The sequence below is a fragment of the Talpa europaea genome (genome assembly GCF_964194135.1).
Source record: "Talpa europaea genome assembly, chromosome: 7".
Classification (NCBI taxonomy): Eukaryota; Metazoa; Chordata; class Mammalia; order Eulipotyphla; family Talpidae; genus Talpa; species Talpa europaea.
In genome coordinates, this window is record NC_140074.1 from 124,572,633 (window position 1) to 124,590,437 (window position 17,805).

At 36.1% G+C, this 17,805-nt stretch overlaps 1 protein-coding gene across 3 annotated transcripts in view; it reads left to right on the plus strand.

Annotated features, from left to right (window-relative positions):
- Positions 1–17,805, plus strand: part of TANC2 (tetratricopeptide repeat, ankyrin repeat and coiled-coil containing 2) — a gene marked incomplete at both ends in the record, with an annotated part of 263,116 nt that overhangs the window by 52,461 nt on the left and 192,850 nt on the right. For all 3 annotated transcript variants that reach the window (XM_084238894.1, XM_084238895.1, XM_084238896.1), the window contains one exon: positions 2,583–2,654. In XM_084238894.1, coding sequence (XP_084095020.1) covers positions 2,583–2,654 — 72 coding nt within the window. The remainder of the gene's footprint in view (positions 1–2,582; positions 2,655–17,805) is intronic.

Consider the following 17,805-nt stretch of genomic DNA (forward strand, 5'->3'; position numbering starts at 1 on the left):
CCTTCTGTTTCTTCAAGGTGGTTTTGGGAATTCTTAAATATTACTCTCAAAAAGTCACCTAAGGCAGCCCAAAGGAAAAAAAAAATCATCATCCCCATGCTGCATTAAACTCTCAGTGGCCCATAGAGTAGATTAGACTTCATTTGCAAAGCCTTCTTATCTTCCCTGGCCTTGCCTTAATTCAAGTCCCTTTTCATGGGGATTGCTTTAATTAGCCTTTTATCAGATCTGCCTGCTCCTAGCTTGGGGCTTGGCGAATTCTTTCCTATCCCACTCCCTGTTTTTAGAGTAAGACACATGAAGAATGGTTCTTATATTTCTACATGGTTGACAGTAACTAGGAGAATGTTTTGTGACATGTGAAAATTATAGATAACTCAATTTCAGTGTCCATGATTAAAGTTTTATTGTAGTAGAACCTCAGGTATTCATTCAGCTAGGATTGAAAACCACCAGTGTCGTGTTTCTTTATTCTATTATAACCCCCATCCCCATTACTTCAAGGGCTGTCTTTTCAAAATGTAAGCTGTTCTAGGCAAATATGTTTAAAGATTTCTCAAAAATCACGAACAGTTCAATGAGGGTGCCTACTTGTTTTTTATGTTGTCAGTTCTGTGACAGCCTATGTGGCTTACCCTTGTGCTTTGCCACAGGTGAGCTGAAAATATGTCCCCCTCAAGTGCTGGGTTTGTTGAGAGTAATTCATATGTCATTGTAATGGGCATTGACCTTTTCACTAAAAATAGAAAACATATCATGTTTTCTCGCTGTAAACACTTAGAAAGAATTAGCTTGCTTTCTTTTCTTGTAAAGGTAGCATTCTTCTTAAATGACCCCGTAAAGCAAATATACTTAAATTCACAGTGACAGGTTTCACAGAGTGGTGAGGAATGGATGTAAAATTTGTGCTCTAGTTACCCAAGCATGGCAATGCAGAATCTGAAGTCCTAATTTTATTCCTAGTACTGAATGTCTTAAATGATGGTGTGTACTGGTAAGGAGCGGTGAAATAGGCCTGCAGCGGGAAGCTTGCCTGAGTGTAGTGGAGTCCGGGAGCTCACAGTGAGGCCACCGAGACAAAAAAACTATGACTACCTGTCCACTTTGAGTATCTTTTTTTTTTTTTTTAAGGTCAGTTTATTTTTATTTTTTTAGATTTATTTATTTATTTATACAAGCACTGGGTACAGTCATAAGTGCGGGAGGGTGAAAGAATTCACCAGAGCCAGAGCGGAGAGCAGAGCAGGCAGAAGGACTGAAGTACACTGCTGAGGGGAGCAATGGGTGTGGCAGGAGAGTTCTGCGTGCCATGTGGGACCCTCGCTGGGGGATCGAACGGGAGCGCTGCAGAGGCTGCGGGCAGCTTTGCAGCCCAGCGCTCAACCGCTGTGCCACCGGGGAGGCCCCAAGTATCTTTTTATATAGTAAGTTACTTTATGTATCTGGGTAAGCTATAGAGCTTTAGTGTTTTATTAAATTGCTGTGGTCACACTGAACTTCAAAGATATGAATGTTTTCTGCCAAAATATTTGTGTCATCAGTGTATATTTGAATTTGGCTACATACTACTTGTTAGGTTAGTAGAACTAAGCAAAATATTAAACGATATTGCATATGCTTTGCAATCATATGCTCATACATATGTGTTTAAATATTGCTAAGCCTTTGTCGCACAGGAGAGGGCCAGAGTCCGTGTTAAACCTGCTTGAAGCCACTATTTCTTTTCACTAGCAAGTTAAAAGGCAGACAAGTGGTTGTATAAAAAGAACAATGGAAATTTTGATATTTTAACCCATTTTTAATCCAACTGAACTCAAAAATAATTTTAGGTACAGACCACTGTATTAAAGCTTTAACTGTCATCTTGTTTGAAATCTTAGGTATGCTTTCTATGTCTGTTTCTCAATTCATTGGTTTCCCTTTTACTCTTTCTCTTTTGATGGCTATTTTTCTGTGTGTCTGTGTATGTGTGTGTATATACATATATATATAAAACAATGAGAATTATTTATATAAATTCAAACACATGGAAGTTTTTCTTAAATCATGAGTATACTTTATTGCTATTTCTTAAAATGAAAATCTATGTACAATGAAATGAATTTGTTTCCATGTGTTTTTCAAAATTATGGTAAAGAAACTCAGTAATTTTTTTATTTTTATCTCATCTAAACACATGTACTTTTTTTGGCTGGATACAGAATGCATTATTAATGGTACATGACAAGGTGTAGGGTTCCCTAAATACCTCTGTTCTCCATGGGGACTGGGGTGAAGACTGTTGAGGTCAGCAGCTACTCAGTGTGTTGGGTGAGTGAGAGAACGACTCCCCAGCAACTCAGGGCCTCTCTCTTCCTCCACTGCTCTTGCTGGAGGTGGAAAATATGGAATACTTTCACAAATTTGTGTATTTTCCTTGTGCAAGGGCCATGCTAATCTGTGTCATCCCACTGTTAGTATATATGCTGCCGAAGCAAGTACTAACTGTAATTTTTATTACAGCAAAACATACAGCCCTGTGAATTATGTGACATACTTTAGACAAATAAGCTTAGTGTATCCCTTTTTCTAATTTTATGCAGATGGAGGGAGTGAGGAACCATCAGATCGAAGACAGTCAAGTGTAGACTCTCGCCAAGGCCGCTCTGGGCAAGGTAAGTTTTCATCAGATTTCTCATTAAACCTTAGAAATGGTATCAACTATTCCTTTTGTATACTGATTCTTGGACCTGGAATTTTCTCTGGGTCTAATTTAGATATTCTGGTTTCTCATTTACCGGCTTTAAATGTTATTTTTTTTTTTAAAGTTCTACATGATACCATAAATTCAAGATTAAGAAAATGAAAAATGATATCATGTCATTTTGAAGTTTTAAGTAATTTTGAGGCATTGTAATATATGTTCAGATGTCACTTTTTTTTTAACCAAAAGTGAATTTCTGACAATAATGTTCATTGGAGTATCATTCCACAGATTTATAAAATCTTCATCAATACAGTATTTGTTTTTTTAACTCTTACAAAAAATTGTTTTATTTATAATCACTGCCTTAAATTAGGATCTTATTCCTTATTTTCCTTTTCTACTTTCAATTTTTGTAGTTTATTGACTAATTTTGACTAATTTTTGAAGTGGCAACTTCCGGAGTAGGTACATATACTGTGTATTAGTGAAGTCTTCATATAGGCCTTCTTTAGCTAACTTATTTAATACTGCACAGCTGGCACTCTTTTTCCTCATTTTTTGTCTTTGATTCATTTTTTTTTCTCCGTCCAAAACTAGAACGAATGTTTCATTATAAAAAAGATTTTTGCTTATTACTGGATTCCCAGGGCCAATAATAATAATAAATACAGGAGTATTCAAATTACCTATTTCTTGTTGAGTCACCTTTTAAGGTCCGTAGGCCCTGTGCCGATGTCACTTCTTGCATTCCCGATGTTAGTAATTTGAGTGTTCTTTTTCATCCTGATCATTCTGGATATATTATTGATATCACAGAATCAGTTTCAGGATTTACTCATTTTCCATATTGCACTCCTATTTTCTATTTCATTAATTTCTGCTTTGCACTTTATTATTTCTTCTGCCTATACTGGGTTTAATTTTCTCTTGTTCTACTTTTTCAAGGTAGAAACTGAAGTGATTGACATTGGAACTTTCTTTTCTAATACATGGATTTTAGTGCTGTAAATGTCCCTCTGTGTTTTGTTTTAGCTGTATTTCACAGATTTTAATGAATAATGTTTCATGTTTATATAATTTGAAATGTCAAATTCCCTTTTGATGTTTTTTTTTTTTTTGACCCATTTTTTAAAACAATCTGTTGATGTACTTTCCAAACATTTGAGAATTTTCCAGATATTAACCTCTTGTTGATTCTTAATTTAGTTTAATTATGGGCAGGGAGCACACTTTCTATGAGTTGAATCGCTTTTTATTGAGAGTTGTTTTATGGCTCAGGAAATGATCCATGGTGAGGTTCCCTGTACACATGAGTATGTACTATGCTGTTTGGGGATGGAAGGTTTAATAAATGTTAAGTCTGGCAAAAATGATTGATGGTGTTTTTCAGTCTTTTACATCCTTGCTGATTTTCTGTTTGCTTGCTCTGTCGGTTATTAGGAGCGAAATATTGAAATCTCTGACTGTAAGTGTGGTTTTATATATTTCTCCTCATAGTTCTATCACATTCCTCATACTACTTTTCCTCTGGTTGAACATGATTCCCCTCCCTCAGAACTTTATGAAACCCCTTAGCTACAATACCCACAGTAAAAATAGGCTTCCTTGGGGGCAGAGCTGTAAGAGAAGGTGAAAAGAAAAAAAGCCAGGGGATTTCCCCCACTCTCTCAGTGCTCTCCAGCCTGCAGTCTGCTCCTCCCCAGCCCTCTTATGGCCTCTAACGAGGGGGTAGGGGGTGATTCTCTTATACCTTTCTGTTGGTCTCTGACGTGCCCTTCTAGGATTTGGATTTCCTTTGAGTTCATATTGGGAGTTTGGAGATACAGAAAACAATAGAATTGTTGTCCTTGAATTTTGGTTTCCTTCCACAGTTTGCCTGGTACTATTTTTTGGAGTCCACAAATTGCTGCTCCATCATTCTTTACAGATTGTTTTATTGAATTTCAGGGATTTTAGTTACATTCTGTTAAAGTAGATTGTGTTTATGGTATCCTAATCCAGAACCAGAGTCCCTCCATTTTGTTATATTTGGTATTTGCCTGTCTGAAGGGATGCTATTCATATATTTAATAATTAGTCTGCCATCAGTAGTAACCGACCAGAACAGTCTGTTCAGAGCCGGCACCAGCTTCAAGCTCTGATACACCCTGTAGACACGGCCTGCCTGACTGTGGGCGCGATGTCCCTTCCCCAGCAACAGTGGCTGCCATGCAAGGCAGGGGGGTGTGGTGAAGACTTTCCCATCTGTTAGCTTTGGACACGAGAGCTCTAACTACAGCTCCCTGGGCCTCTGTCCTGTCCCTCAGGCACAGTGGACATGCTGTGCAGCATCCCCACACTCACTGCTCTAGCTTCAAGGTTGTGCTACCACCTGTGGGAGACAGGGCGGTCCTGACTAGCCTGAGTCCATGCGCCCCACACTTCGAGCTGCTTGTGTCTCTCGCTTCTGTGCTTAAAAGAGACCCAGAAACATTCTCATCTTTCACAACTATCCTCCTACACATGCTCTGGGCTGTAATTTTCTCAATCTAATTGCATCTGGTTTCTTTCTTCCGCAGATTTCTGAACATTTTTCCTCCATTATTGGCTTTTTGTTTTGTTTTGTAAGGCTTTAAGAATTTGGTCTTTTTTGAAATACAAGTTCTGTCATTTTCACAACATCCATGTTGTGGCCATTGCAGTTCAGCCTACCATGATTCCTTTTCTTTCCTACTACGACAGTCGTGTCCTAACAATTTTTCCGTCTGGCCGAACTAGTCTGTCATCCATTTGATAGCTATAGTGCTCTTATTAAAACAAGTCAAATTATATATTTCCCCAAGCTGGAAAAAAAATTCCTCAGTGACTTCCGGCACCTTCAGCATGAACTCTGAAGTCTGTCATTCCCTACGTGAAACTACCTGGGTTGCTCGGTATCCCCCTGTGCTGCCTCGCTGTCACTTTGTTTCATCAGTGCTGCACCCTTGTTTAATTAAAGACGGCAAGAGTGTCTTCTTTGTAAGTCCTGTCCACTTGCTTTTTCTTGAAAAAAGCAATAAAGATCTCTACTTATGTCAAAGAGGCCTTCTCCGACCCCTTTACCCAAAACCAAGTGTAACCTGCAGAGTACTCATCTCTGCCTGACATTAATTATTTTATGTGTTTATTGACTTCTTTATTGTTATTTCAACTACAAGGAAATGGGTTTTATTTGAGCAGGAATGTCTTGTTCAGCCTCTAGCCAAGACATTTGCATATAAAATGCTTCAGTATTTGTGGAATGAAAGAATGGATGAGTAAGTATCTTGCCCTTACTGTGCTTAGGAAATAACCTGGCTGTGCCCAGGCCACCCTGGGCTCTGGTCCTTACTTCTGCTCTACAGTAACAGGGAAAGGAAAGCAGTGCGAGGAATTTGTTGACTGTACAGGACTTGTTAGACCATCATCTATTTATTGATTTATGAAATGGGGTTCTTAAAATATGATAGTAAAACTGATTATGCTAGCTTAATCCTAGAATAGACTTCCAAGGTTAGGTGGTTATTTTCTGCTTTTTAATATAGCGTGTAGTTTCATTATAACATTGTAAAAGAAGATTCCCAGCAGATGGACTAAACAAACAATGTTATTCAAGGACCTGATTTTGTATACCTTGATTCACTTAAAGTCACAGTTCCCAAGAACCTATCAGTGATGTCAAGTGACTTAATGCAGTGTATGTAATTGGGTTATATTATTTACTGTATTGGGTTTTATTTGTCTGTTGGACCTCTGTGTTTTCTAGTAATCTGGGAGTTCATTAACTCTAGTACCTTTGCATCTAGCACAGTGCCAGTGCATTGCCTTTAGGCAATCAGATTAATGAAGGAAGGGCTTCAATGCTAGGAATAATGGTTTTGTTTTTCAGGAATCGTGGGTTTCTTCATCACAATATTTTGTTGTTGTTATATTTTGTTGTTGTTATAGCTTCATTTTCTGCATCAAGTAATTTTTCATTACAGTTTATCTATACATAAACTGAACTTATTTGGTTCTATATGAAATAAGTGCATGAACCAATGTTTTATGACTGAAGTCTAATTTTGATTTACTTTTGCAAAGGTAGCATTTTGCTGGCATTAACTGTGACATGCAGAATTTGTATTGGTGTAATAGTGCCCATGGCCAGTTCTTGCTGGAAGACTGAGAATAAGTATACAGTGCTTGGCTTTACATGATTCCCATTACTTGTAGCCAACTTCATTTGATTGCTTCATGCTGGTGTGTCTCTAGTAATAATGTGCTAAATTGTCAAATATGCTGTGCTTTGATTCTTTTTCTTTTCTTACAAATTTGTAAAAGATTTAGTTGAAATGCGATGTTCACACTCTTGAAACACATACAAAATATTTTCCAGTCTGGTATGTTACAAAGATATCTTTATTAAACCAACAGTTTTTTATTCATATAGAATGATAAGGAAAATTATTTCAATATTTAGTGTGACATTTCTTGTTCTCAGTGTTACCTTGTGTGTGTGGTGTAGTGGTGTCATTAGGCTACAGGACTATTTTGTTTTAGTAATTTATCATTCTGATTAACAAAAGCATTTAGCTTTCAATATAGACAGAAGAGTAGTCAGTATAGATTCCTGTAGGAATAAAGGAAATAACCTCAACATTTGATACTACTTATGTTCTGAGTTCTAGGATCAGGTGCTTTCACCTAACCCTCATTTTTCAGGATAATACTGTGAGGAAGGTATTATTTTCAGTAGGAAAATACTTCAGTCTTTGTACTGATCTATACCAAAAGTTTCAAGTCAGCCTGTTGGTAGCTTGTGTTTACAACCTTTACATTCTAATATTTGAAATATAAATTTGTTTGTTGGTGATTGGGTGGCATTATCTTTGGAAGAAAAGATCTGGACCTTATGATAAATCCCTCTGAAATCTCTTTATATCTAGTCCTGTATTTCTTAAGAGATTTAATTTATGTTGTTGATTGTTCTTGGTAGGACATAATATTTCTGTACAATTAAACTTGGCCCTCTAGCTGATAATTTATTACCTTGGGGTGCTAAGAGTGTGCCACAATGTGTTTATATATTTAGCTATCCTTTGTATTTTTAACATGTTAGAATGATTTTATTAATGTTTAAAATTTGCTTTTTCTAAACATAGCAGACATTTAAAAGGGATATGATGGCTTCTCTTCTTCTACTCCCCTAAAGTAACCAACATTTGCTACATTTAGCAACCTTCTCTGGTTTTCCCTTGAGCTCATACTGGCAAATGCAAGGGTATGTGTGTATGTGTATGTATGTGTGAGTTAGAAGTTTTGTTTTTTTTTTTTAAATAAAATGCAGCTTTAGCCCTGTTCTCCACCAGTTTACAATTGTAGCACAGCTATCTCTCCAGAAACATAATGAAATTCTAATTTCTTAAAATCTGTGTAATGGTTCATAGCATGAGTAACTTAGGACGATTCCACCATTTCCTCATCTGTGAGAGTTTATATTTGCAATTGTAAATAAGTTACTCAGAATAACATCTTAGTGATCTCTTGGAATATTCATGAAGTCTTAGAATATTCAGCTCTAGTACATTTTCTGTCACAACATATTAAGGAGCCTCCTTAGCTTCACATCCCTTGGCCTGGATAACACTAGGGGCCTTGTGGAAGCCACTCCTTGCTTAGCCACACCTCTGGAAGGAAAGGCCTGAAAGTATGGCAACTAAAAAGATTGGGAAAGATGTTGGACAGCTAGAAATATAGTTATTTACACTATTTTTGTCTAAATTTTTCTGGCAAGAGATAAAAACTATAAAAAGCTTTTTGCAAAACTTTCTAACTTTTAATGAAGGGTCACAAACAGCTAGATAACAGTGGATGAGGAGGGAGCCTATTAGTAATACTAGGGGTAAAATTACTATTGAGTAAATGCATTTGAATTTTGCTGTTTGAGGAGCAGATTGAAGAGCAGGTTCCCACAAGGGGGCAGACTAAGACAACCTGGAAATCTTTACACTATAAATAATATTAATTTTAAATTGATTTATTAAGAAAAAAGGAGAAATTACCAGGACCAGAAGTGAGTAGAAAGATAACTTGCTGACCATCCCATGAATGGTGCCCAATTTGGGGTACCTCTTCCTTAGTGGGGGCTGTTGGCAGGTTGGACACTCAACTCAGGCCACGGTCAGTTTGACCTTGATGAATGGAAGTTCCTAGTGCCGAGCCCACATACAAACTCCATCCCTGCTACCATGTTAGTAAGTCCATAGCGTAAGGATAGGGTGACCAGGTACAGCGACTGAATAAGTCTCCCAGACAGGTCACATTGTCCGCTGTGTGATTAAGTTCACCTTCCTTATAAAGTTTGCTCTTTAGTAAGTATTCGTAAGGAAAACAAATTGTTTCATATTCTGTGTCCTTTCAAAGAGGTCTATTCATATATCTCATCTTGTTACCAGTTTTCTAATAATTTTCTCCATATACCTGAATATCTTGTGAAACCAGTAAGCGCGGTCCGCATGAGTCAGTATAGAATAACTCTGTCGCCTCTCTTTCCAGGTAAAATAAACAGCAAGTTGTCCTGTTCAGATTTTTGCTACTGCAAGATTTCTCTGCATCACTTTTCCTCAGGACTAACCCAGAATGGGGCTTGGTGTTGGTGTCGTCTGCATATTTCCGTGCAGAGCTATTAGTGAACAAGCCTGGTTTTCTCCTTTGGTGAAATGGCCATAGATAGGTCTCCATGAGATCATACACAGCCAGACAGAGAAAAGATGCAGTCGAACAGGAGTAGGAACTATGGGCCACTTGCTCATGCAAAATATGTTTTCAGGACCTGCTCAGACCTGCACTTGTGCACACTTCTTTTTGATGAAGTGCTGCACCCAGCCATATTGCTTTATTGGTGCAACAAAATCCAGTTCATGATGGGCTGCCCAGTTCATGTGATAACATGGTGTCCCACGGTCAGGCATTCCCTCTAAGGCCCTGTAGTAAGGCAGATACTGTTTCCAAAATATAGGAGTTATTTGCACAGGATGGTATGTCTTTTTCACAAAATACTATAGTTGTATCCTAAGAGTCACCTATAATTCTGCAGTGAGCACCATATAAGATCCCTGTCTGCCACAGATACTCAAAGCAACTTTGGATGACATTAGATTACATGGCCCAAGTGGCAAAATGGCACTCACAGAGCCTGTATTTGTTACACAGGCTTCTGTTATCCTGGGCCTCTCTCACTCCAGCTGTCCATTAGTAAATGTCTTTTCATCTGTTTAGGTCTTCTTTTGACAGAGTTTGTATTCTTCCTCATATAGATCTTGTATATGTGTTGTTAGAATGACACATAAATATTTTGCTTAGTAACTAATGTAAATGATAATATGCTTTTAATTTCCAATTCCACTTGTTCATTGCTGATATACAAGCAAACAATTGACTTCTGTGTATCAGCCTTGCATCCTGAAACCTTGCTGTAAATTGTTATTAGTTCTAGGAGTTTTTGTTGATTTTGCACACAGACAGTCATGTCATCTGCAAACTGTTGTTTTTCTCTTTCCAATCAGTGTACTTTTTATTGCCTTTTTTTAACCGCTTGATCCAGGACTTCCAGTAGGACACTGATTGACACCGGTGTCGTGTTCCAGATCTTAGCAGAAAAGCTGTAAGCTTCTCACCATTATGTATGTTAGCTGTGGGATTTTTTATAGTTACTCTTTGTAAAGTTAAAGAAGTTCCCTTCTATTACTAGTTTATTGAGAATTTTTTTTAATCTTAAAATTTAGGATTTGCTAGAGCAAATGGATTTTGTGAAATGGTTTTTCTGTATCTATTATAGGATCATAAAAAGATGATGAGCTGTTGCCCATCCTCCCCAATGATCTGCCAGTATTGCCTGTGAGTGCTTTCGTGTCCATTGTCTCTAGGTTACCAAATTTGTAAGCATGGAGTTGTCATAATTCACTTTATCATCCTTTTAATGTCCATAGGATCTATATTGATATCCCCCTTTTTAATTTCTGTGTTAGTTTGCATCTTCTCTCTCTTTTTCTTCTAACAAAGAAAGTAACAGTTTTATTGATCTTCTCAAAGAACTAGCCTTTTGTTTTGTAGTTTTTTCTGTATTGATTTCCTGGTTTTATTTTCTTGATTTCTATAATTTTATTTCTTCTTCTGATTACTCTTCCCTTAATTTTCTGTTCTTTTTCTAGTTCTCTAAGGTAAAAGCTTGTATGATTGATTTAGATCTTTTCTAATATGCACATAAGGAAATGCACTCAATTCTGTAAGTTTCCCTCTAAGCACTGTTTTCACTGTGTTCCACACATTTTCATAAATTGTGCTTTCATTTTCATTTAGTTCTAAATATTTTTAAATTTCTCAAGGCTTTCTTATTGATCCATGTGTTATTTTAAAGGTGTGTTGTTTAATGTCCAATTTGGGGATTTTCCTAGCTAACTTTCTGTTACTGATTTCTAATTTAATTCTGTTGTGGTCCAAGAGCAGACATGTATGATTTCTGTTAAAGTGTTTTGAATAATATGGTGTGTTTTCAAGAATATGGTCTACCTGATGACTCTTTTTCTGTGAACTTGAAAAGAATGTGTATTCTGCTGTTGTTGGATGCAATAATCTACAGATATCAGTTATATTCAGTTGACTGATGGTGCTGTTGAGTCCTTACTGATTTTCTGCCTGCTGGATATCCATTTCTTACAGAGAGATGTTGACAAGCAAACTATATTATTGGGTTATCTAATTTCTGTGAAGTTTCATTGGTTTTTGCCCCACACATGTGATGTCCTCTTTTTTTAAAATATTTTATTTTATATAATTCTTACATCATTTTTCATCTTTGCACAATGTATGCATTTTCATTATGGTTATATTCCCCATACAATTGCACCCCCCCAATTTTGACTCTAGTCCTTCCTCACCCCGACCCTCCCTCTGCCCCCAGTACATGTGTATCAAAAACTGTGATGTCTTTGACCCTTTTATCATTATATCATGCCCTCCTTGATCCCTAATAACTTTCCTCGCTCTGAAGTATGCTCTGTCTAAAGTTAATATAACTACTCTTGTTTTCTCTTTATTAGTGTTACCATGGTTCATCATTCTTCGTCCCTTTACTTTTAATCTGTGAGCCAAAGTGTTTTCTGATAACTAACATAGTTGGGTCTTGGTTTTGGTCCATTCTAACAATTTCTGTCATTTATTTGGTGTATTTAGACCATTCATTTTAAAATCATTATTGATATATTTGATTATTGATATAATCAATATTGATATTATTGTTAATATCTGTTGTATTTGTTACTGTTTTCCATTTGTTGCCCTTGTTCTTTGTTTCTGTTTTTTGTCTTCCATATCTCTACTTCTGCATTTTCGTGTTTTAAAAAATTTTTATTTGTTGCATATGTGGTTTCAATTGAGCATTTTATATGATTCCATTCTCTTCTTAGTATAGCAATTGTGCTTTTTTTAAAAAAAAAAACTTAGTGGATGCACTGGAGTTTGTAATATATATTTGTAAGTAATTTAAGCCCACTTTCTAATAATGCTATACCACTTCACAGTATTTTATATAACAACAAAATATTCCTCATTTCCGCTCCTGACTCATATCATTGCTGCCATTCATAATTCAGTACATTGTTGTTACTACTACAATTTTGAACAAACTTATCTGTTGTCAATTAAGCATAAGAAAAAAATAAAAGCTTTAATTTTACCTTTACTTATTTTCTGATTATTTTCATCCTTATATAGTTTCTTACCTGTATCAGCTCCCTTCTCTCTAAATCTTTTCATTACATTCCTTGCAAGGCAGGTCTACTGGCAGTAAACTCCTTCACTTTAATGTCTGTCTTAGAAAAATCTTTATTTTCTCCTTCAGTTTTCAAGTATAATTTCACAGGGCACAAAATTCTAGATTGGTTTCCCTATATGCCCCATCTGTATCTAATCTGGTTTTCCATCCATTTATTGCATTTTTAATTTCATAATTTCAGTTCATTGTTATTATATAGAAAAATACTTAAGTCTTCTATATTGGCTCTAACAAATGAGAGTTAACTCACTCATTTTCTTCTACCAGAATTTCTTCCTAAAGATGCTTTGGAATTTTCTGCATGGGGAGCCTTGCTGCCTGACTACATGATCCTCCTAGTTATGCTTGTTCTATTTCCTGTCTAATAAATGGACGTATTTTGAAGCTATTACAAATTTGCAAAGTGATATAAGTCTTGAGTTAAATGATATTTGGACTACTTCAGGCCAAACTCCTTTGTTTCTGAAATATGTGAAAGCCCTTTGACTTTAGGAGCTAGTTTATCACCATGCTGTGTTCTGTTTTGCTGTGTGCTGTTTGAAAATAAACTTTTATTGAAGCATAACATTTAAACCAGAAGATTTGCAAATCTTGTTACATTATCACCAAATGAACATATAATGCTGGAGAATTTTTATTTGTTTTATTTGTGGTTATTTATATAACTTGAAAATATAGAAGGCAGTTTTCTAGAATAGGTATTGCCTAAAGAACTCCTTTGAACTTGAACTTTAATATCATCTGATCTAAGACAGTGATGAAGATGAAAATTTTTACTGAATCACAATTAATCCTAACATTTTTTAGTGTCTATATACTTGTGAGTCTTGTGTTTTCTTAGTTAAGCTTTTGTATATCTAATTATTAGGTGTCCAGAATAACTAGTTTTTTCCTTTGGTCAAATTAGCAGTTTATTTTATTCTGCCTTATTTCTTATATTATCTCAGAAACTTTTATTTGGTTGATTAAAGCAGGAAAAGTGATAGGAAAAGAAACATAGAAAATGAAGATTGAATAATTTGGAATACCATTAGATAATCATCTTACATCCTTGGTAAATTGGAGCCTCAGTTTTTCACTTCTTTCCTGTTACAAAATTATGAGAAATGGAGCTTCACTAGGGAACTTAATGTAGTATATATATGTGTTCATGTTTAATGATGCACACCTGAAACTTACATGATGTTTATTATGACATGTTACTTCAACAGAATAATAATAAAGCAGTGGTAATGGAAAAACTTATATATCCGTTCCCTCTGCTATGCTCCTTTGCATTAGCTCCCACTAAAATGGACCAAATTTATTTCCTTGCCCCACTGATGTCATTCTTGGTTCTGTGACTTACTTGGGCCAGTGGAATGTTACTGAACAGAGATCTCAAATATGCTCCTCTGGTTTTTACTCAACTGTGTGCACTTCTGTGGTCTAGCATGAGAAGAGTATGCCCCATGTAGTCACTCCCTTTTGGTGATTAAGCCCAACGGTGAAAACGCATTGGAGTAATTTTGACCAAAGTAGCCCATTCTAGATCGCTGACCTAATGTCAGACTATAAACTCATGGATATAAAAGTCAATGTCATAGATTACTGAAATTTTGCTGGTTGCCCAAGAAAAACTAATATGGTTAAGTTTTGTGCAGAATTACTAGTACTTTACTTTAAACATATATTTTTTAGTTTTTTCTCTATAGCTGTAATGAGTTCAAGCACAATTTATAGGACAGAGAAGATGGAGGGAAATATTTTTAAGCAGAAAAGTAAACTAGGGCATCCAGATTAGACTAATTGCAGTATTATTCCTTAAGGAGTATTATTGAATTCTAAAATTATCAGCTGAGTTTTAACATGGAACATTTCAAGTGAGAAGATGTGCTTCAGTAAACCAAATGCGTTCTTCTAGGTATAGTACATTTTAAAAAATCTAATACCACCTTTTATTAACAAAAGGATGCCTCAGGTAAGGAATTGAACTAATGGTATGCCTCTTTGTAAACTTGTAAAATACTTTAATTCCATGTAAGTCAGTCTCAGGTCTATTCACAAAGGCCCAAAGATTGGAAATCTATTATGAGAGAAGAAGACTTGGAAGAATAGATTTAGCAGGTACAATAGCCATCTGATCATAGGTCCAGAGAGAGAAAAAAGAATAGTTGGAAAAAAGAAATTAGCACAGTAAAAGAAGAACCTACAGAATAGTGAGAAGAAAAAAGTTAAGATGCATCCTGGTAAAAATTCTGAAATCCAATGATAGAAATAAACCCTAGATGTCTGCCAGCAGAAGTTAGGGGGGAAGATAATCTGTACATTGGTAGTAGTAGGAAAAATGGAGAAAACAGGACAGATCTGAAACCCAGGTTGGTAATCTGTGGAGCTGCTATTGCATTTGTTGCAAAGGGATGTGATGGGAAGGAATTAGTGATTTTTAGGCTTCTGATTTGAGTAAATATGTGAGTAGGTACTAAATAGCTACATAATATTGTTGTTGAAGTAAAAATTTAACCATTTTAAAGTAATATTTCAGTGACTTTTGGTACATTTACAGTGTTATGTAACCATCACTGTGCTCTAATCCTTTATCCCAGAATGAACCCCTGTACAAATTAAGCAGTCAGTTCTATTCCTCCTCCTTCCTAGTCCTTGTAAACCACTATTCTACTTTTTTTTTAAAGATTTATTTTAATTATTTATGCATACAAGAACTGGGGGCCAGGCTAGAGGTGCGGGAGGGTGGGGTGAGAAGATTCACCAGAGACAGAGTGGGGAACAGAATAGGCAGATTGACTGAAATACACTGCTGGAGGGAGCAGTGGGCGAGACAGGAGAGGTATGCTGCGCCATGTGGGTAGCTCCCTGGCCAGGGATCAAACTCATGCTGCAGTGCCTGGTGATAGCTTAATAGCTCTGAGACTTTAACCCCTGCGCTACCAGGAAAGCCCCTATTCTTTTTTTCTGAGTTGCCTCTTAACATTTTGTATAAATGTTATCATAAAATTTGTGGACTTTTGTGTCTGACTTCACTTAGCATATTTCCAAGATTTATCGTTGCTCTACATGAATCAGGACCCCATTCTTTTTATTGCTAAATAACACTTCATTCTATATATAAACTACATTTTGTTGTCAATGACATTTGCGTTGTTTCTGCTTTTTTCACTTCTATGTACAGTGCTGCTATCAACAGTCATTTTCAGGTTTTTCTTGAAAATCTGTTTTTGCCAGTTTGGGGATGGCTAGGTTATTGGCAATTCTGTGTTTAACTTCTTGAGTATCCACAAGCCATTTCATGCAGCAGCTGTACTACCTCATATTCCCACCAGCCGTGTATGAGCATTGTGATTTTTCCATGTCCTCACCAGTGCTTTTTTGTTGTCCATTTAATTAAAAAGTTTTTTTTTTCATAATTTTGGGCTTACAGTTTTATTTCTATATGTCCACATGTTCCACTCACCCTCCACCAAACCACCCATTCCCAGCACCCCCTCTGCCTTGCTTTTCCATCCCCCACCCTCCCCCTTCCTCTAGTGACAAATTCTTTTACAGAGAACTTTGCCTCTGTGTGTTGTCTTCTTTTTTATTTAATCATCCTACTGGGTGTGAGGTATTACCCTTTGTGGCTTTAATATGCATTTCTGTAATGACTAAATGATGTTGAGTTATTTTCATGTGCTTATTGACCATTTTGTATATCTTCTTTAAAGAAATGTCTATTCAAGGCTTTGCCCATTTTTAAATTGTATCCTTTGTCTTTTTGTTGTTGAATTGTTTTAGACTTTCATCAGATACATGATTTACAGATTTTTCCCCCCAATCTGAGTAATTTTTGTTCTAGAATCTACAGAAATACTACAGAAAGCAGGCATAAGTGGCCATTAACAAGAGACTAGTTAAATTATAGTACATGATATTCTGCAGCAATTTTTTTTAATGAGTTGGAATTACATATGATGAAACACAATTGTAACATAGTCAGAAGCCTTGAAGAAGACATGTGCTTTGGTCTTACTTCCCACCACATTATCATCATGTCATGTGAAACCATGTTCTTAGTTTTTCAATTCTCCCCTTCCCTCTGCCCCACCCAGCTTTATTGAGATATGACTGACAAATACAAATTGCATACATTTAAAGAATACAACACATTTTAATAAACGTATACATTGCAAAATGATTACCACAATCAAACTTATCAAAGATAACATCATACTCATAGAGTTAACCTTTTTTTGTGAGTGTGGTAAGAACTCTTGAGATGTACTCTCACACATTTCAAGAATATGTGGTGCAGAAAATTTTCAGCTTGACACACTTTCCACATATTTATTTTTGCTTTGGTTGCCCATGCATTTGTTTTCAAATCTAAAAGATCATTGCCAAGATCAATTTCAGGTAACTTCTCCCCTGTTTTCTTCTGGGAGTTTTATGGTTTCAGGTCTTAGGTTTAAGTCTTTTACCCTATTTTCAGTTGATTTTTATGTATGATAGAAGATAAGGATCCAGTTTTTATTGTTTTACATGTGTCTATTCAGTTTTCCTACCACTATTGAAGAAATGAATCCTTTCCTCTTTGTGTGTTCTTGTTGATTAGTTGACCATATTTATGCAAATTTATTTCTAGGTTCTTTACTCTGGTCTGTGTGTCTGTTTTTATGCTAGTACCAAATTGGTTTTGATTAGTATAGCTTTGTAATATAATTTGAAATCCGGTAGTGTGATACATCAAGCTTTGTTTTTCTTGTTCAAGACTGTGCTCTCAGCCTCCCTGGTGGCGCAAGGGGTTAAGCACTGCACTATGAAGCAATCCGCAACTCTGCAGCATGAGTTTGATCCCTGGCCTGAGAGAAACCCATATGGCAAGGCAGACCTCTCCTGTCTCGCCCACTGCTCCCCTCAGCGGTGTATTTCAGTCAGTCTACCTGTTCTGTTCCCCACACTGTCTTTGGTGAATCTTCTCACCCCCTGCATCTCTGGCCTATACCCTAGCTCTTATATGCATAAATAAATAAATCTTAAAAAAGATTATGCTCTCTATTTAGGGTCTTTTGTGGTTCTGTACGGCTTTTATTTTTCTATTTCTATGTAAAATGACATTGGCCTTTTGATAAATATTTACATTGACACTGTAGATTGTTTGGGGTAGGAAGAACACTTTAACAACATTAATTCTTTTATTCCATGAATACAGTATGATTTTTATTTGTTCCTTCAGTTTCTTTCATCAGTGTATAGATCTTTCATTTTCCCAGTTAAATTCTTTCCTAAATATTTTCATCTTTTTGAAGTTAAGAATAATACTTTAAATGTAGTG